The 21,452-nt window shown below is 52.9% G+C and overlaps 1 protein-coding gene across 1 annotated transcript in view; it reads left to right on the top strand.

Annotated features, from left to right (window-relative positions):
- The first annotated feature begins 13,299 nt into the window (after nucleotides 1-13,299).
- The window catches only part of LOC119957123 (ras GTPase-activating protein nGAP-like), a 65,075-nt gene continuing 56,922 nt past the window's right edge, over nucleotides 13,300-21,452 (top strand). Inside the window, 2 exon segments of the mRNA XM_038784848.1 lie at nucleotides 13,300-13,428; nucleotides 15,155-15,227. Coding sequence (XP_038640776.1) covers nucleotides 13,309-13,428; nucleotides 15,155-15,227 — 193 coding nt within the window. The 5' untranslated portion in view covers nucleotides 13,300-13,308.

Genomic DNA, 21,452 nt, shown 5'->3' on the forward strand with positions numbered 1-21,452 from the left:
CCACAGTGACAACGGCGTCAAACTGCTTTTGCTAAAGGTCATTACTGAAGACGTTGGTCTTTCAACAATAATCCAACAGTTTAATGGTGGCCGTAATTCTCCCATTTTGAGTGGAGGTGCTCCCGCCAGCCATTGGGAAAACCAGAGTGTTTCCTGGTGGCGCTGGGAACGCTGCTCATGCGCTATTCAGACGGGCGGGTTTAAGTTGGACTTGAGAGGGGTGGGCCCTAAACCCGCTCCTCAGAATCCGGGGCGTGATTTTTAATGGGCACCTCAATCTCAGAATAATGCTGCACCCCACCCCCCCCCCCCCCACACACACACATAAATCGCTGCCAAGACCCCTCTCCCAATTCACTGGCAAGGCCCCTCCTACCCCCCCCCCCCCCCCCCCCCTCATGAATCGCTGGCAAGATCTCCCCTCAATCGGGCAGCAGGGTAGCATGGTGGTTAGCATAAATGCTTCACAGCTCCAGGGTCCCAGGTTCGATTCCCGGCTGGGTCACCGTCTGTGTGGAGTCTGCACGTCCTCTCCCTGTGTGCGTGGGTTTCCTCCGGGTGCTCCGGTTTCCTCCCACAGTCCAAAGATGTGCGGGTTAGGTGGATTGGCCATGCTAAATTGCCCTTAGTGTCCTAATTTTAAAAAAGTAAGGTTAAGGGGGAGGTTGTTGGGTTACGGGTATAGGGTGGATACGTGGGTTTGAGTAGGGTGATCATGGCTCGGCACAACATTGAGGGCCGAAGGGCCTGTTCTGTGCTGTACTGTTCTATGTTCTATGTTCAATCGCAGACAAGCCCCTCCCACCCTCCGAAGTGAATGATTACCCTGTTATGAGTATACTAGATGTCCCCTCCCTCAGTCCCCCTATTCAGGCCCGCCTCTTGACAGTGCCTTGGACTTCAGGACTCCCTATACTGGCCTCCAGGGAGCCAATGGGGTCCTTCAGGGGAGGTGATGGGCTGGAGGGACCCAGAGTGGGGATTTTTCCCGAGATGGGGGTCGTGTGGCATGTCTTTCCATCGGTAGCCTTGAAAATCATTCAACTGTCTTTCAGCAGGTCAAGTTTCAGTTAAAACTCTTTCCTCTGATGCGTTGGAATCCTTTGATGTCTCTTCCAGCAAAGATATGTCAGAAGAAAGTGAAAGACTTTTCTTTCTAACCTGAAAACTCTTAACTCTCAGCATGCCAATGTCAATGATCTATCAAAAGAAGGTGAACGTCTTCCCTTTAATGTGGTGGAAACCTTTGAAGGGCTTTCTTCACAGTCAAATTCATTGCCCTTTAACCTTTTCAAGCCTCTGTGCATACTTAGAAGCCTGAAGGATTTGAACTGTGTTGTGTACATTCAATTTCACGGGCCATTGCCTTTTAAAAGTCTCTTGATTGATGGGTCCCGGCTATTTCAAAGGAAGGATTAGCATGGTTTGTTTATATAGCTCTACAGTGGTCCATTAATTCTGAAGTGCTTCCTTTGTTGAGCAGGTGATTTTTCCGACTGCAATTTTTTAAAAAGTCGCTGTCTCCTTGTTCTGAAGAGCTTCTTGGAAAGACCAGGGGCTCTGTTTGAGGGCAGGCTGGAACCTGATCGGGGCCGGTGAAGTGGGCTAGGAGTATCGCAATCGGATCATCGTACCTTTGAGACAGCGAGTTACATCTTCAGGATCAAAAATGAAACTGGAAACCCAGCCTTGTCTCTGAAAAACATCTCCGTGAAATCAGAACCAATCACCACTGGTTACTGGGCAAAGCACAGCATTTCTAGCCAGTTCATTGGTAACCCGCCAAGCCCATCTAACCACCCATGGCAACTGCGAAAACAAAAGAAAGGGAAGAACAAGGGAATAGACAGGAACAGAGGGGGGGGGGGGGGGCTTTAGACATTCATCCCCTTCACAGTGGCAGCCATGTGTACTATCTAACAGACAGAACTCACCAAGGTCCTTTCAACCTTCCAAATCCACTACCATCTAGAAGGACAATGGCAGCAGACACATGGGAACAGCACCACCTGGAGATTAAGGAAGCATGATAGCACAGTGGTTAGCATTGTCGCTTCACAGTGGCAGGGTCCCAGGTTCGATTCCTGGCTGTCTGTGTGGAGTCTGCACGTTCTTCTCGTGTCTGCGTGGGTTTCCTCCGGGTGCTCCGGTTTCCTCCCACAGTCCAAAGACGTGCAGGTTAGGTGGATTGGCCGTGATAAATTACCCCTTAGTGTCCAAGGGGGTTGCGTGGGGTCACTGGGTTACGGGTATGGGACGGAGGGGTGGGCTTAAATGGGGTGCTCTTCCCAAGGGCTGGCGCAGGCTCGATGGGCCGAATGGCCTCCTGTAAATTCTATATTCTATTACCCTCCGAGTCACTCACCACCCTGACTTGGAAATATATCGGCCGTTCCTTCACTGTCGCTGGGTCAAAATCCTGGAGCTCCCTCCCTAACAGCACAGTGGGTATACCTACATCTCAGGGACCCCAGCATTTCAAGAAAGCGGCTCACCACCGCCTTCTGAAGAGGCAATTAGGAATGGGCAGTAAATGCTCGGCCTAATCAGCCACTCCCACGTCCCAGGAAAGAATAAAAGAAGAATTAAAAAAGAATAAAAGAAAACGCTGGATAAACTCAGCACGTCTGGCAGCATCTGTGGGGAGAGAAACAGAGTTAACGTTTCGGGTCTGGGTGACCCTTGTTTCTTTTAAGGGGAGGGGATGCTTTTATATTCAGCTGGATCTCCAGTGCAGGAGGGACGTACCTTATGAATTAATCGGGAACATGCCCTAAGTTGGGGTTAAGGTGGAGTTAAGATGCTGATCAGCAATTGAGATCCTAATTGGATGGTAGGACAGGTTTGAGGGACTGAATGGCCTCCTCCAGTTCCCGGGCCGGATTCTCCGGTCGTTGTCGAGCGGAGGGATTGTATACTCCGACGATTGTCAATGGGATTTCCCGTTGAAGCCAGCTCCCCCCGCCCCCCCCCCTACCTGCGGACGGGAGTGCGCTGCCCGACAGGAACAGCTAATGGCAAAGGCCGGCGAGGCCTGGCCCCTGTGTTGTAATGTCAGAGGTGAGCAGATTGTAATCCACTGAGGCGGAAGGTTTGACAGGACCTCTCCGGTCGCCCGTAACACCCTCACAGGCCCACACTGACTGGAGGTTGGTGAATAATGAACGTGTGAGTCGGAGGGGCCACGAAATGTGACAGGGGCGGCAAAGAAAGAAGTGGCATTTCTGGAGCACCTTTCACAAGCCCAACATTCCCACAATGCTTTGTGGTCAATTAAATCTTGTTGATGTACAATAACTGTGTAATTCAAGAAACGCAGCAGCCATAGACACACAGCGAGGTTCCATGTGCAGCAATGACCAGGTTCTGCTGACATTGATTGAAGGTGGGAGTTTGGACAGGAGGTTTTCTGGGACACCCCCCCATGCTCGTCATTATCGTGTTCTGGGTCCTTCACAGCCAACTAAGAGGGCAGATGGGGCCTCGGTTTAAGACCTCAACGCAAACAAAGATCGCACCGCTGACAGCGTAGCACTCCCTCAGTACTGACCCTCTGACAGTGCAGCGCTCCCTCAGTACTGACCCTCTGACAGTGCGGCACTCCCTCAGCACTGACCCTCTGACAGTGCAGCACTCCCTCAGTACTGACTCTCTGACAGTGCGGCACTCCCTCAGTACTGACCCTCTGACAGTGCGGCAGTCCCTCAGCACTGACCCTCTGACAGTGCAGCGCTCCCTCAGTACTGACCCTCTGACAGTGCTGCACTCCCTCAGTACTGACCCGCTGACAGTGTGGCATTCCCTCAGTACTGACCCTCTGACAGTGCGGCACTCCCTCAGTACTGACCCTCTGACAGTGCAGCACTCCCTCAGTACTGACCCTCTGACAGTGCTGCGCTCCCTCGGTACTGACCCTCTGACAGTGCAGCACTCCCTCAGTACTGACCCTCTGACAGTGTAGCACTCCCTCAGTACTGACCCTCTGAGTGCAGCACTCCCTCAGTACTGACCCTCTGACAGTGCGGCACTCCCTCAGTACTGACCCTCTGACAGTGCGGCACTCCCTCAGTACTGACCCTCTGACAGTGCGGCACTCCCTCAGTACTGACCCTCTGACAGTGCGGCGCTCCCTCAGCACTGACCCTCTGACAGTGCAGCACTCCCTCAGTACTGACTCTCTGACAGTGCGGCACTCCCTCAGTACTGACCCTCTGACAGTGCGGCAGTCCCTCAGCACTGACCCTCTGACAGTGCAGCGCTCCCTCAGTACTGACCCTCTGACAGTGCTGCACTCCCTCAGTACTGACCCGCTGACAGTGTGGCATTCCCTCAGTACTGACCCTCTGACAGTGCGGCACTCCCTCAGTACTGACCCTCTGACAGTGCAGCACTCCCTCAGTACTGACCCTCTGACAGTGCTGCGCTCCCTCGGTACTGACCCTCTGACAGTGCAGCACTCCCTCAGTACTGACCCTCTGACAGTGTAGCACTCCCTCAGTACTGACCCTCTGAGTGCAGCACTCCCTCAGTACTGACCCTCTGACAGTGCGGCACTCCCTCAGTACTGACCCTCTGACAGTGCGGCACTCCCTCAGTACTGACCCTCTGACAGTGCGGCACTCCCTCAGTACTGACCCTCTGACAGTGCGGCACTCCCTCAGTACTGACCCTCTGACAGTGCTGCACTCCCTCAGTACTGACCCTCTGACAGTGCAGCACTCCCTCAGTACTGACCCTCTGACAGTGCGGCACTCCCTCAGTACTGACCCTCTGACAGTGCGGCACTCCCTCAGTACTGACCTCTGACAGTGCAGCACTCCCTTAGTACTGACCCTCTGACAGTGCAGCACTCCCTCAGTACTGACCCTCTGACAGTGCGGCACTCCCTCGGTACTGACCCTCTGACAGTGCAGCACTCCCTCGGTACTGACCCTCTGACAGTGCAGCACTCCCTCAGTACTGACCCTCTGACAGTGCGGCACTCCCTCAGTACTGACCCTCTGACAGAGCAGCACTCCCTCAGTACTGACCCTCTGACAGTGCAGCATTCCCTCAGTACTGACCCTCTGGCAGTGCGGCACTCCCTCAGTACTGACCCTCTGACAGTGCAGCACTCCCTCAGCACTGACCCTCTGACAGTGCGGCACTCCCTCAGTACGGACCCTCTGACAGTTTGGCACTCCCTCAGTACTGACCCTCTGACAGTGCAGCACTCCCTCAGTACTGACCCTCTGACAGTGCAGCACTCCCTCAGTACTGACCCTCTGACAGTGCAGCACTCCCTCAGGTACTGACCCTCTGACAGTGCAGCACTCCCTCAGTACTGACCCTCTGACAGTGCAGCACTCCCTCAGTACTGACCATCTGACAGTGCGGCACTCCCTCAGTACTGACCCTCTGACAGTGCAGCACTCCCTCAGTACTGACCCTCTGACAGTGCGGCACTCCCTCAGTACTGACCCTCTGACAGTGCGGCACTCCCTCAGTACTGACCCTCTGACAGTGCGGCACTCCCTCAGTACTGACCCTCTGACAGTGCGGTGCTCCCTCAGTACTGACCCTCTGACAGTGCGGCGCTCCCTCAGTACTGACCCTCTGACAGTGCGGCACTCCCTCAGTACTGACCCTCTGACAGTGCGGCACTCCCTCGGTACTGACCCTCTGACAGTGCAGCACTCCCTCAGGTACTGACCCTCTGACAGTGCAGCACTCCCTCGGTACTGACCCTCTGACAGTGCAGGCACTCCCTCAGTACTGACCCTCTGACAGTGCAGCACTCCCTCAGTACTGACCCTCTGACAGTGCAGGCACTCCCTCAGTACTGACCCTCTGACAGTGCAGCACTCCCTCAGTACTGACCCTCTGACAGTGCAGCATTCCCTCAGTACTGACCCTCTGACAGTGCGGCACTCCCTCAGTACTGACCCTCTGACAGTGCAGGCACTCCCTCAGTACTGACCCTCTGACAGTGCGGCACTCCCTCAGTACGGACCCTCTGACAGTTGCGCACTCCCTCAGTACTGACCCTCTGACAGTGCAGCACTCCCTCAGTACTGACCCTCTGACAGTGCAGGCACTCCCTCAGTACTGACCCTCTGACAGTGCAGCACTCCCTCGGTACTGACCCTCTGACAGTGCAGCACTCCCTCAGTACTGACCCTCTGACAGTGCAGCACTCCCTCAGTACTGACCATCTGACAGTGCGGCACTCCCTCAGTACTGACTCTCTGACAGTGCAGCACTCCCTCAGTACTGACCCGCTGACAGTGCGGCACTCCCTCAGTACTGACCCTCTGACAGTGCGGCACTCCCTCAGTACTGACCCTCTGACAGTGCGGCGCTCCCTCAGTACTGACCCTCTGACAGTGCAGCACTCCCTCAGTACTGACCCTCTGACAGTGTGGCACTCCCTCAGCACTGACCCTCTGACAGTGCGGTGCTCCCTCAGTACTGACCCTCTCACAGTGCGGCGCTCCCTTAGTACTGACCCTCTGACAGTGCGGCACTCCCTCAGTACTGACCCTCTGACAGTGCGGCACTCCCTCAGTACTGACCCTCTGACAGTGCGGCGCTCCCTCAGTACTGACCCTCTGACAGTGCGGCGCTCCCTCAGTACTGACCCTCTGACAGTGCGGCACTCCCTCAGTACTGACCCGCTGACAGTGTGGCACTCACACAGTACTGACCCTCTGACAGTGCAGCACTCCCTCAGTACTGACCCTCTGACAGTGCGGCACTCCCTCAGTACTGACCCTCTGACAGTGCAGCGATCCCTCAGTACTGACCCTCTGACAGTGCAGCGCTCCCTCAGTACTGACACTCTGACAGTGCGGCACTCCCTCAGTACTGACCCTCTGACAGTGCAGCACTCCCTCAGTACTGACCCTCTGACAGTGCGGCACTCCCTCAGTACTGACACTCTGACAGTGCGGCACTCCCTCAGTACTGACCCTCTGACAGTGCAGCACTCCCTCAGTACTGACCCTCTGACAGTGCGGCACTCCCTCAGTACTGACCCTCTGACAGTGCAGCACTCCCTCAGTACTGACACTCTGACAGTGCGGCATCCCTCAGTACTGACCCTCTGACAGTGCAGCACTCCCTCAGTACTGACCCTCTGACAGTGCAGCACTCCCTCAGTACTGACCCTCTGACAGTGCGGCACTCCCTCAGTACTGACCCTCTGACAGTGCGCACTCCCTCAGTACTGACCCTCTGACAGTGCGGCCCTCCCTCAGTACTGACCCTCTGACAGTGCGGCACTCCCTCAGTACTGACCCTCTGACAGTGCGGCACTCCCTCAGTACTGACCCTCTGACAGTGCGGCACTCCCTCAGTACTGACCCTCTGACAGTGCGGCACTCCCTCAGTACTGACCATCTGACAGTGCGGCACTCCCTCAGTACTGACCCTCTGACAGTGCGGCACTCCCTCAGTACTGACCATCTGACAGTGCGGCACTCCCTCAGTACTGACCCTCTGACAGTGCAGCACTCCCTCAGTACTGACCCTCTGACAGTGCAGCACTCCCTCAGTACTGACCCTCTGACAGTGCGGCACTCCCGCAGTACTGACCCTCTGACAGTGCAGCACTCCCTCAGTACTGACTCTCTGACAGTGCAGCACTCCCTCAGTACTGACCCTCTGACAGTGCGACACTCCCTCAGTACTGACTCTCTGACAGTGCGGCACTCCCTCAGTACTGACCCTCTGACAGTGCAGCACTCCCTCAGTACTGACCCTCTGACAGTGCGGCACTCCCTCAGTACTGACCCTCTGACAATGCAGCACTCCCTCAGTACTGACCCTCTGACAGTGCAGCGCTCCCTCAGTACTGACCCTGTGACAGTGCAGCACTCCCTCAGTACTGACCCTCTGACAGTGCGGCACTCCCTCAGTACTGACCCTCTGACAATGCAGCACTCCCTCAGTACTGACCCTCTGACAGTGCAGCGCTCCCTCAGTACTGACCCTGTGACAGTGCAGCACTCCCTCAGTACTGACCCTCTGACAGTGCGGCACTCCCTCAGTACTGACCCTCTGACAGTGCGGCACTCCCTCAGTACTGACCATCTGACAGTGCGGCACTCCCTCAGTACTGATCCTCTGACAGTGCGGCACTCCCTCAGTACTGACCATCTGACAGTGCGGCACTCCCTCAGTACTGACCCTCTGACAGTGCAGCACTCCCTCAGTACTGACCCTCTGACAGTGCAGCACTCCCTCAGTACTGACCCTCTGACAGTGCGGCACTCCCGCAGTACTGACCCTCTGACAGTGCAGCACTCCCTCAGTACTGACTCTCTGACAGTGCAGCACTCCCTCAGTACTGACCCTCTGACAGTGCGACACTCCCTCAGTACTGACTCTCTGACAGTGCGGCACTCCCTCAGTACTGACCCTCTGACAGTGCAGCACTCCCTCAGTACTGACCCTCTGACAGTGCGGCACTCCCTCAGTACTGACCCTCTGACAATGCAGCACTCCCTCAGTACTGACCCTCTGACAGTGCAGCGCTCCCTCAGTACTGACCCTGTGACAGTGCAGCACTCCCTCAGTACTGACCCTCTGACAGTGCGGCACTCCCTCAGTACTGACCCTCTGACAATGCAGCACTCCCTCAGTACTGACCCTCTGACAGTGCAGCGCTCCCTCAGTACTGACCCTGTGACAGTGCAGCACTCCCTCAGTACTGACCCTCTGACAGTGCGGTGCTCCCTCAGTACTGACACTCTGACAGTGCGGCACTCCCTCAGTACTGACCCTCTGACAGTGCGGCACTCCCTCAGTACTGACCCTGTGACAGTGCAGCGCTCCCTCAGTACTGACCCTGTGACAGAGCAGCACTCCCTCAGTACTGACCCTCTGACAGTGCAGCACTCCCTCAGTACTGACCCTCTGACAGTGCGGCACTCCCTCAGTCCTGACCCTCTGACAGTGCAGCACCCCCTCAGTACTGACCCTCTGACAGTGTGGCACTCCCTCAGTACTGATCCTCTGACAGTGCGGCACTCCCTCAGTACTGCAATGAGTGTCTTGTCCAAGATGAAATGCTCCCATTGCAGAAGAGTGCTCAACCTTACAGCCCTCCGTTTTGAGAAGCAGGAGATCTAGCTGCTGAGCTACGGTTGCTATGCCAACGCACTGAAACGCCCTCCCCTCATCGGGAAGTGTTTCACACCACTGATAGTTTCTCACAGTAGAAGTTGAGGTTTTTAAGAAAGATGCAGATGATGTCAATATGGGGCAGGAAATGCCTTGCACGCAGAGCATCTTCAACCTCCTTCCTGCCTATACCGCACCATGGGAGGAGAAGCGAGAGGTGTGACCGCTGCCCGATAATGGGGTGTGTTTCGTGTGCCCTAGGCACTGGGTAGTTGACCAGTCAGGCACAATATGGACACAGGCATCACGGCTAGAACTTAGCTCAACCCAGGTTGAAGATTTGAATCACAGAATCACAACAGTGCAGAAGGAGGCCATTCAGCCCATCGAGTCTGCACCGAACCTCTGAACGTGCACCACCCTACATAGAACCCTCCCCATCCCACCACCATAACCCCGCCTAACCTTTTGGACACTGAGGTGCAATTTAGCGCGGCCAATCCACCTAACCTGCGTATCTGTGGACTGTGGGAGGAAACCGGAGCACCCGGAGGAAACCCACGCAGACACGGGGAGAACGTGCAGACTCCGCACAGACAGTGACTCAAGGCCGGAATCGAATCTAAGTCCCTGCCGCTGTGGGGCGATAGTGCTAACCACTGCGAAGCCGTGAAATAAAAATTTGGACAGGATGTGAACTTAACTATATTCTGTACAGTGAACGCATACAGTATAGTGAATTTAATAATCACATTAAGTACCATCTTGAATTGAGGATGTGAAAACATTGTATTTTAGTTGGGAATGCATTAAAGGAAACCTTGAGCCTTGATGGTCTCTCATGGGAGGCTTTGTTTTATTGCATTACGGGATGTGGGAGTCTCTGGCGGGGTCAGCATTGATGACCATCCCTCATGTCCCCGTGAGGAGGAGGGTGGTGAGCTGCCTTCTTGAACCCTGCAGTCCCTGAAGGTGACACCACTGTGCTGTTAGGGAGGCAGTTCCAGGATGTTGCCCCGGTGACAGTGAAGGAACGGCCAATATATTTCCAAGCCAGGGTGGCGAGTGGCTTGGAGGGGAACCTCCAGGTGGTGGGGTTCCCAGGTATCTGCTGCCCTTGTCTTTCTAGGTGGTGGAGGTTTGACCGAACAGCTGGTCTTCGCCTGCTCTTCAATTCCTTGTGTTTGTCAAGTGTTTCACATCCTCAGAGATAGTCTCGCAGGTTGGGTCGCCGGGAGCGATTTTAACTCCATCAACCAATCTGCCTCAAACTGCCCGAGGTTCCTTACCTGTCCCAGGTATCGAGCGGCAGGGTTTGAAATGTAAGAAACGTCCCAACTCAGCCCTCGGCTCCCCCCGACGCAATTCAAATTACGGCCTCCGTCGGCAATCATGACGCTGGATGTGTGCACGGCAAGATCCCACAAACAGCAACAGACCAGGGTGAGCGGCTTCGGCCGACAGATAGCTGTCGGCAGCATCACAGACCCCCCCCCCCACTCTTCACCAGGGGTGACCGCCCCCTGCCTGAGTGTCGGGTTAATCACTTTGTTTGGGTTGACGTCATCAGGTCCCACCTCGTGATCTTCCGCCTGTCACAGTTCCTCCTTTTGCAACATCTTCATCGCTTCCAAACAGATGTATCCGATGGTGGCGATAACCAAATCATCTCATTGCTTCTAATGCTCCTATGATTTGTCGCCTGGCCGTTGCTCGTGGCAACGATGTTGGGCGCTCAATCCTCAAATGCTGGATGGGTTGGTAAGGCCGTACATTGTATTGTCCCGACCGTCTCTCCTTGAGCCTCCCATCCCGAATAACAGGCTGCGACTTCCTGGGAACGCCAGTCTCCAGTCGCCACACGCAATGGCAGGAGGAAAGATTCCTTATTCAGTCAAACATTCCCTGAAGTGATGTGTTCCGGACACTGTGAATCCTGGAATTGTGCCCAGGTCACAACGTAATCCCTCTGAGTATGTAGGGGGAGTGCAGCGAGGGTGACAGCATGGAAGGAGGCCCTTCAGCCCATCGTGTCTGTGTCGGCCATCGAGCACCTGTCTGTTCTGATCCCATTTTCCAGCTTTGTGCGCTGTGGTGTTTCAAATGTTCATCTAAATGCTTCTTAAATGTTATGAGGGTTCCCGCCTCCACCACCCTTTCAGGCAGCGAGTTCCAGACTCCCACCACCCGCTGGGTGAAAAGGTTTTTCCTCAAATCCCTTCTAAATCTCCCGCCCCTGACCTTAACTCTGTGCCCCCCTGGCCATTGAGCCCTCCGCTAAGGGGAAAAATTCCTTCCTATCTGTGGTAGTATGACTAGAGGTACTACGGTACCTGGGAGTGTGAGCTACCATTGGTGGAGAAGGCTCGCTGCTCATTGGCCCAGGTGTTTGCATTTCATTGGTCGGGACGTAAGATAGCTCCGCCCAATGAGGCGGGGTATAAGAACCCGTGTTCCCAGCAGCCAACCTTCTTTCTGTACTCGAGCTCGAAACATTTTGTTGATTAAAGCCTTCAGTTCGGACTACTCCTTCGTTTTAGTAGTTATTGATCTCGCATCACTCTCCACCCTATCGATGCCCCTGATAGTGGGTAATGGTGCCCACAGGGCAGGGGAGGGGGTGAGCAGTGCCTCTCATAAGAAGACGTTGAGAGGAGTGGAACTTCCCGCTGACCTTGCGTTCGATCCCGGTGCGGCAACAGGCAGTTTTGTAATTCTCATCCTTGTTTCCAAATCCCCCCCCCCTCGGTGACGGCGCGGTGGTTCAGCAGTCCGCCCCCCACCCCCGGTGACGGCACGGTGGTTAGCACTGCTGCCTCACAGCGCCAGGGACCCCGGTTCGATTCCCGGCTTGGGTCACTGTCTGTGTGGAGTCTGCACGTTCTCCCTGTGTCTGCGTGGGTTTCCTCCGGGTGCTCCGGTTTCCTCCCACAGTCCAAAGATGTGCAGGTTAGGTGGATTGGCCATGATAAATTGCCCTTTCGTGTCCAAGGATGGTCAGGTGGGGTTTACGGGGATAGGGTGGGGGGGGGGGGGGTGTGTGGCTTGGCAGGGTGCTCTTTGGAAGGGTTAGGCCAGACATGATGGGCCGAATGGCCTCCTTCTACAATGTAGCGTTTTTATGGTTCTATAACCTTGCCCCTCAATGGCTTCGTAATCTCCTCCAGCCCTTCGAGATAACCTGCTCGTTTAGCTCTGGCCTTTTGGGCATCACCAATTACCAACCCTCCACCATTCAGATTGGATTTGTTTATTGTCACGTGTACCGAGGTACAGTGAAAAGTATTTTTCTGCGAGCAGCTCAACAGATCATTGAGTACATGAAAAGAAAAGGAAATAAAAGTAAATACATAATAGGGCAACAGAGGGTACACAATGTAACTACATAACACTGGCATCGGATGAAGCATACAGGGTGTAGTGTTAATGAGGTCAGTCCATAAGAGGGTCGTTTAGGAGTCTGGTGACAGTGGGGAAGAAGGTGTTTTTGAGTCTGTCTGTGCGTGTTCTCAGACTTCTGTATCTCCTGCCCGATGGAAGAAGTTGGAAGAGTGAGTAAGCCGGGTGGGAGGGGTCTTTGATTATGCTGCCCGCTTTCCCCAGGCAGCGGGAGGTGTAGATGGAGTCAATGGATGGGAGGCAGGTTTGTGTGATGGACTGGGCTGTGTTCACGACTCTCTGAAGTTTCTTGCGGTCCTGGGCCGAGCAGTTGCCATACCAGGCTGTGATGCAGCCCGATAGGATGCTTTCTATGGTGTATTGGCTCCATGCCTGTGACAGCTTCTGAACGTTGGGATGTCCCCTATGACAAGATGCTAACAAAATGCAAGCCTCTCTGTCTTTAATTACAGTGTGTGGATATGCATGAACAATGTAACTATCTGAGATAAGGGGACTGATTTCCCCACCTTCGCTCCTGGGTAATATATATAGCAGCACCTCTGTCTTTTACAAACAGACGAGCGAGGAGCAGGAGTGGGCCACTCGGCCCCTTGAGCCTGCTCCGCCCTTCAATAAGATCAGTGGATACAAAGCCAGCCTCACCAACCTTTCCTCACAAGACAACCCCGTCCATTCCTGGTATTACTCTGGTAAACCCTCACTGAACTGCTTCTAACACATTTGCATCTTTCCTACTTTTCAAGGTGAAGATGCTAATAGGTGTGATGGTTTCTCCTTACAGATGATGTCGATGGAGCAGCGATGCCTGCGACTCAGCCCTCCCCCATATCGCTGGTTCCGTCAGCGGGGGTGCCAGTCTGGGATGTCAATAACTGTGCGCTAGTCAACGGGCAGATGATACTGATGTCGAAGGATGATGAGGTAAGCGGGCACGGACACACCTCCCGTTGAGTGTATGTGCGGAGGTCTTAAACCTCAGTAGGCAGGGCCCCTGCCCCCCCCCCCCAGCCGGGAGGTTTGGGTCCCACTCCTCCTCCAGGACTCGTTGGCCGCAGAAGGGGGTTAAAAATGTGCCCCCATGGGCTGACCATTCGCCTGTTCATCTGTCCGACACTTGCCCCTAGGTGGGTGTAGCTATGAAATAAATGAACCACGGGTGGTGCAAACAAATGCCAAGTATTTAGCCGGGATGTTCATTCACAAAAATTACAGTAATTTTGAAAGTAACCGATACAAGTACTTGAGGTGACAGGCATTGAATCAACAACCTGCATTTATATGGCATCCAAATATGGTAAAAGGTGGCAGAATCTATATCGATCAAATTTAACATTGAGCCCCTTAAGTGAGATCTCGGTCAAAAGGGTCGATTTTAAGGAGCGTCATTATGTCTCCTTTGCTGGCGGGTTTTGCTAATGCCCCTGTGATGCACCTGGTGATGTTTTGCCCTGGTCAAAGGCACTGTATAAATACAAATTGTTGCTTTGAATTCTGGATCCTGAGGACTTTGCTACTGCACACGACCCTAAACAGGGTTAAGCAGCTTTGGCTTTGATAGCACGGCGGTTATTACTGGTTAATCTGTAATCCAGAGGCCTGGAGATCACTTAACCATTGGGCTGTCATTGAAAAACCCACCTGGTTCACTCGTGCCCTGTGAGGGGAGGAAATCCGCCGTCCTTACCCGGCCTGGCCTCCATGTGTCTCCAGACCCTTAACTGCCCCCTTCTGAAATGGCCGGGTGCGACACGTAGTCGTGTGAGGGTGGACGATGGACGCTGGCCATAACCATATCCTGTGACTCATTCGAAAAAGCTGGACGCCCGCTAGTGTAAATCTGAATGAGAGTTTGGCCGTCTCTATCGCAAGAGGTTAACCTCGTCATAGTTGACCCACTCAGCTGCTCCCTCTGCTGTCCGTTGATGACATTACACAAAACAGTCTCCGTGACCTGACCTGGGAAGTGTGAGATGGTGACTTTTATCCGATGGGAGTTGGGCTGAATTGCACCTTTTGCAAGACCTTGTTGCCTATTCAGTGGACACAAAAACTTTAAAACTTTTTCCCTTGTCTTTTATTCCCATTCCGGACTTGTCCCTTCTCCCCATACTGTAAATTTCTCCTGTTCCACAAACCCACCCCGCCTGCAAACTCTGAATCCAGTTCCCGGTTCATCCCTCCCCTCACTCGGTCTCAGTATTTGCAGGCCGTTCCTGGGCCCCACACTCTGGCATCCCCGCCCTAAAACCCCTTCCTCTCCCCCAATCCCTCCTTTACTCTCCTTCCCACAACCCATTCTGCTGGCCAAACTCCCGACCGCCCCCACTTTGAATCCAATTTCTTTCCCGTCCTGCCCCTGCGAAGCATACCTGGGAACATCTTTCCAAGTTCAAAGGAACAATCTTATTTATCAGCACTCCTTTCCTCCTGAAGTATAAATAGTTGTGATATTTGAAATTTGGTATTCTAGCATTTTTCCTGATGAGTCATGGTGAAAAACTTCAACAACATGTCTCTTTTTAAACAATATTTAAATGCAATTTGTTACAGTGGTAGAAATAACACTAATTCTATTGATAATGTCACTAGTTAATAGTAGTAATGTTAGTTATCTGTTCTAACTACTGCTATCTGTTTGTAATTGTAGAGTGCCTGCAGAATTAGACTGAGGACCAGTAGCTGCCTATCTGATACCAGCCTCAATCTATCGCAGAACTGTGGTAAGATTCTTCTCCTCACTCACCACTGCTCAGATTTATTTGTATCATTAAGAGCCTGAAGGGACTAACCGGGCCCCACGGTGTAGGGGGACATGGGGACTGACAACCATCCCTGCAGTACAGAAGGAGGCCATTCAGCCCATCGAGTCTGCACCGACCCTCTGAAAGAGCACCCTCCCCAGGCCCTATTCCTGTATCTCCATCTAACCGTTGGACACTAAAGGTCAATTTAGAACATAGAACATAGAACAGTACAGTACAGTACAGACCCTTCAGCCCACGGTGCTGTGCTGACCATTTAGCCTAATCTAAGATCAACCTAACCTTCACCCCTTCAATTTACTGCTGTCCATGTGCCTGTCCAAGAGTCGCTTAAATGTCTCGAATGACTCTGACTCCACCACCTCTGCTGGCAGTGCATTCCACACACCCACCACTCTCTGTGTAAAGAACCTACTTCTGACATCTCCCCTCTCCCTTCCTCCAATCACCTTAAAATTATGTCCCCTCGTGTCAGCCGTTTCCACCCTGGGGAAGAGTCTCTGGCTGTTCACTTTATCCATGCCTCTCATCACCGTGTACACCTCTATCAAGTCACTCTTTTCCTTCTTCGCTCCAGTGAGAAAAGCCCTAGCTCCCTCAACCTTTCTTCATAAGACATGCCCTCCAGTCCAGGCAGCATCCTGGTATATCTCCTCTGTACCCTCTCCCAAGCATCCACATCCTTCCTATAATGAGGCGACCAGAACTGGACACAATATTCCAAGTGTGGTCTAACTAGAGTTTTATAAAGCTGCAGCAAAACCTCGCGGCTCTTAAACTCAATCCCCCTGTTAATGAAAGCCAACACACCATACGCCTTCTTAACAACCCTATCAACCTGGGTGGCAACTTCGAGGGATCTATGTACGTGGACCCCAAGATCAATCCACCTAACTTGCACATCTTTGGTCTATGGGAGGAAACCGGAGCACCTGGAGGAAACCCACACAGACTCCGCACAGACAGTGACCCAAGCCGGGAATCAAACCTGGGTCCCTGGCGCTGTGAGGCCGCCGTGCTGACTACCCCATTGGTAAGAGACCGAGTAAGATGTGAAGAGCAGACAAGGAGGCTGGAAAGTGACAGCTTAAGTGAGTGGGAAAAGTTGTGGCAATTGGAAAATGATGTGGAAAAGTGTGAAGTTGTCCATTTTGGCAGGGCAGAGGGATATTGTTGTCTTAATGTGTTAATCACAAAAGGTAGGTCTAGAGGTACATCAAACAATTGGGAAACCCAATAGAATGTTATTGTCGATTGTGAGGAGAATTGAATACAGAAGTAGGGAGGTTACGCTTCAGCTGTACAGAGTATAAACAACTGCGTACTGTTCCTAAGTATATGAATACATTGCTGTTGGTGTACATGAGTGCTTTCATATGTGTTCATCTGGGTGTGTATTTTTTTAAAAATTCAGAGTACCCAATTATTTTTGTCCCAATTAGGGGGCAGCAGGGTAGCATGGTGGTTAGCATAAATGCTTCACAGCTCCAGGGTCCCAGGTTCGATTCCCGGCTGGGTCACTGTCTGTGTGGAGTCTGCACGTCCTCCCCCTGTTTGCGTGGGTTTCCTCCGGGTGCTCCGGTTTCCTCCCACAGTCCAAAGATGTGCAGGTTAGGTGGATTGGCCATGCTAAATTGCCCGTAGTGTCCTAATAAAAGTAAGGTTAAGGGGGGGTTGTTGGGTTACAGGTATAGGGTGGATACGTGGGTTTGAGTAGGGTGATCATGGCTCGGCACAACATTGAGGGCCGAAGGGCCTGTTCTGTGCTGTACTGTTCTATGTTCTATGTTCTATGTTCTAATTAAGGGGCAATTTAGTGTGGCCAATCCACTTCCCCTGCACATCTTTATGTTGTGGGGGTGAAACCCACGCAGACATGGGGAGAATGTGTAAACTCCACACGGACAGTGACCCAGGGCCGGGATTTGAACCCGGGTCCCTCAGCGCCGCAGTCCCAGTGCTAACCACTGTGCCACATGCCGCCCCATCTGGGTGTGTATATGAGTATGTCTGTGTTTGTGTGTGTACATGTGTACGTGTGTACATGTGTACGTGTGTATGAGTGTGTCTGTGAGCGTGCTTGTATGGCTATGTGTGCGTGTATGTCTGTGTGTGTATGAGTGTGTATGCATATCTGTGTGTACGAGTGTGTGTGTTTATGCCTGTATGTACAAGTATGTGTGCATGTCTGTGTGTACGTGTGTGTATGTGTCTGTGTGTATAAGTGTTTTTGTGTCTGTGCCAGTGTGAACGTGTGTGTGTGTGTCTGTGTGTGCGAGTGTGTGTGTACGAGTGTGTGTTTGTGTATACGAGTGTGTGTGTCTGTGTGTGTGTGTACGAGTGTGTGTATCTGCGTGTGTGTGTATGAGTGTGTGTGTACGAGTGTGTGTGTCTGTCTGTGTGTGTGTGTACGAGTGTGTGTGTGTCTGTGTACGAGTGTGTGTGTGTACGAGTGTGTGTGTATAGAAGTGTGTGTGTGTCTGTGTATGTACGAGTGTGTGTGTCTGTGTGTGTGTTTGTGTATACGAGTGTGTGTGTCTGTGTGTGTGTACGAGTGTGTGTATCTGTGTATGTGTATGAATGTGTGTGTTCGAGTGTGTGTGTGTGTACGAGTGTGGGTGTCTGTGTGTGCGTGTGTGTACGAGTGTGGGTGTGTCTGTGTACGAGTGTGTGTGTGTACAGAAGTGTGTGTGTGTGTCTATGTATGTACGAGTGTGTGTGTCTGTGTGTGTGTACGAGTATGTGCCTCGAACACCGATCACATCTATCCTCCACCCCATTGAGAAACCCACTCAATCTGCCTTCGTGAGGTGAGCTCACAACACCCCCTTTCGCTGAATGAGACTCGGCCTGGCACAGGAAGAGGTCGCATTCCCCCCTCCTCAGTGCCTCGCCCTAAACCCCCTCTTCCAAGATCGGCCCAGCTCCTCTGCCCACTTTGCCTTCACACCCTCAACCGAGCCCGTCTCACCCCCCAACTCTCCGCTGGATGCCTGACGTACCGACCCCCTCCGCCCCTGGGCAGATCGAATCCGCTCGATACCTGAAGCCCTGATTTCTCCCTCAGCACCCCCAGGCTAGCGAACCGATACTCTAAAAACAAATCTGCCACCTTCTCCAGCCTCTGTCCCTTCCACTCCCTAACCTTCACACCAGACCGATTGGTTCGAATTTTCTCAGATGGGTGCTCGCCTGGAGGCAGCCTTGACGGGATTGCTTTCCAATTGGCTGCCCAATAGTAATACTGAAAGTTCTGGCAAGGCCGAGCCCTTTGCTTTCCTCTCCCTCTGGAGCGCCGTCCTCCTGATCCTCGGGCCCTTCCCTCCCCAAATAAACACAGTCACTAGCCGCTCTATCTCTCTGAAGAACGCCCGGGGCAGGAGCATCGGGAGACACTGCAATTAATACAAAAACCTCAGCACGATATTCAACTCAATCGATTGTACTCGGCCTGCCAGGGATAGAGGGAGTCTGTCTCACCTCTGCACGTCTGCCTTAATTCACCTACCCTTCCAAATGCAACCTCCGGGGTCTTTGTCCTACTTCAGGAGCAGGGAAATCAGTGCCTGCCCCAACGTCTCTCCATAGAGTGCCCGAACATCGGCAACAATGAAGGGGCTGTTTCCTCTTTTACCTACTGTAAATATGGCAGTCAATGAGATTGCCCTCCTTTCTTTTGGATGTCAATATTCTATTGCACAGAATCGCCAGGTATCAAATGATACCACCACAAGGTTCAACCGGCTATCGATCAAAGAGCCAAACACCAGTTAGTGAGTTCAAGATCAAGGGTACTTTATTTACACACACAATTAATCATGCAACATAAACACTACTAGTTAAACTACACCTATCAACTATGACAACCTGTACTTAACTTCAGGCACCCGGAACAGTGGGCGTTGTTCGGATCTGTATCTGTCGGGTCTGGAGAAGTAACAGCTGCTCAGCTGGGCTCATCCGTCTGGTAGCCGGCGTTGAACTTGCTTCTGGTGGTGCTGCACGTGGAAGCGGGCGTTGAACTTGAACTTGCTTCTGGTGGTGCTGCACGTGGAAGTGGACGTTGCCGGAGCGCCAGGTCCAAGAGAGATTGAACACATGGCGGTCTCTCTCTTTATCCTTGGGGGGTTTTCGCGCTCTTTTGGGCGGTCCTTCAGTTTGGACCCCACTAATTGGGCGATTCCTGATCACTGTGTTCGATTCGAATCAATGGCTTATTGGCTGGGCGTGTCCCAAGCGGTCATTGACCCTGTTGTTTACGCTTCCCTCGTACAGGGAATGGCGCTGAAATGACTGGGACTGTACCGGTCGCTCAGGTAGCAGTCCTTTGTCTGGCGGAGATGGGCCATCAAAATACTAATCGGTCGGGAGTTTCGATACTGTCTGGATTCCTCACTCGCAAATATATATTTCAGGCTCTGAGCCTGTCTGAATCTCACATTGTCCATTTTACCCACTAGGCTTTGCGACTTTCCCTGTTCCTGGTTGTAAGTGGCCATTCCAGATGGTACAGGGCCAGTTGGCCTACAAATCTTTTATAGAATTCCACCGGGAACCCATCGGGCCCCGGTGCCTTCCCCAACTGCATCAATATGCCAGGAGCTGACTTGCCTTCTCCCTGTACTCGTAGATTGCCCCTTTAGCTCACCTCAGCTGTCTCACCGGCCCATCCGTAGAGATCAAATCAAATTGCATTTGCAGTTTCTTTTCACGCTAATAGCCCTGGGGACGGACGGTTCATATTCCTGCGATCAACTTCTATTATATCCCACTCCCGCATTACCTCCTCATCTACATGTGCCTTGAAAGATATAAATTCTGCCCTAATTACTGCCTTCAGCCCCTCCCGCCGTATCGAGGGTGAGACCTCCCCATTGTCATTGTTCACAATGTAATCCTGGATAGGCACCGAGATCCTCGCACACAACCCCAGGTCTGCCAACAGACCTACATCTAACCGCCACCCCCTGCGATGACCCCCCCCCCCCCCATCCCCGGCCTACCTCCAAGTCCATGTCCACCCAATGAGGGGCATGGTCAGAAATGACCACCGCCCAGTACTCAGACTTCCTCACCCCTGCTAACAGCGCTGGGCTCATGGGAAACGGATCAATCCTGGGAAACACATTATCCACAGAGGAAATGAACAAAAACTCTTTCTCCTCCGGATGCCCGAACCACCAAGGGTCTGTGTGAGTGTGTTTGTGTGTGAGTGTGTGTGTCTGTGTGAATATATGTGTGCGTTTGTGTGCGAGAGTGTGTGTCTGTGCATGTCTGTGAGTGTGTGTGATACTGTGTGTGTGTGTGTGTGTTTATGTGTGTTTCTGTGTGTGTCTGTCTGTGTGTGCGAGTGTGTGTGTGCACCAGTTCTGTGTGTGTGCCAGTGTCTGTGAGTGTGTCTGTGTGTGCGTGCCAGTGTGTGTGTGTGTAGTGTGTCTGTGCCAGTGTGTCTGTGCCAGTGTGTGTGTGTGTAGTGTGTCTGTGCCAGTGTGTCTGTGCCAGTGTGTGTGTGTGTGTGTGTGTCAGTGTGTGTGTCAGTGTGCCAATGTGTGTGTGCATCAGTGTGTGTGCCTGTGTGTGTGCCAGTGTGTGTGTGTGTGCGCCAGTGTGTCTGTGTCTGTGTGTGTGTGTGTCAGTGTGTGTGTGTGCGTGTGTGTCAGTGTGTGTGTGTGTGCCAGTGTGTCTGTGCCAGTGTGTCTGTGTGTGCCAATGTGTGTCTGTGTCATTGTGTGTGTGTCTGTGTGTGTGTGCCAGTGTGTGTGTGCCAGTGTGTGTGTGTCAGTGTGTGTGTGTGTGTGTGTGTGTGTCAGTGTGTGTGTGAGTGTGTGTGTCAGTGTGTGTGTGAGTGTGTGCCAATGTGTGTGTGTGTGCCAGTGTGTGTGTGTGCGTGTGTGTGTGTGTGTGTGAGTGTGTATCAGTGTGTCAGTATGTCTGTGTGTGTGTCAGTGTGTGTCAGTGTGTGTGTGTGTCTGTGTGCCAGTGTGTGTGCCAGTGTGTTTGTGTGTGTGTGTCAGTGTGTGTGTGTGTGTCAGTGTGTGTGTGTGTCAGTGTGTGTGTATCAGTGTGTATGTGTGTGTTTGTGTGTGTGTGTGTGTGTCAGTGTGTGTGTGTGTATCAGTGTGTCAGTGTGTGTGTGTCAGTGTGTCAGTGTGTCTGTGTGTGCGTGTGTGTCAGTGTGTGTGT

This window comes from Scyliorhinus canicula, chromosome 25 (genome assembly GCF_902713615.1).
Source record: "Scyliorhinus canicula chromosome 25, sScyCan1.1, whole genome shotgun sequence".
NCBI lineage: Eukaryota > Metazoa > Chordata > Chondrichthyes > Carcharhiniformes > Scyliorhinidae > Scyliorhinus > Scyliorhinus canicula.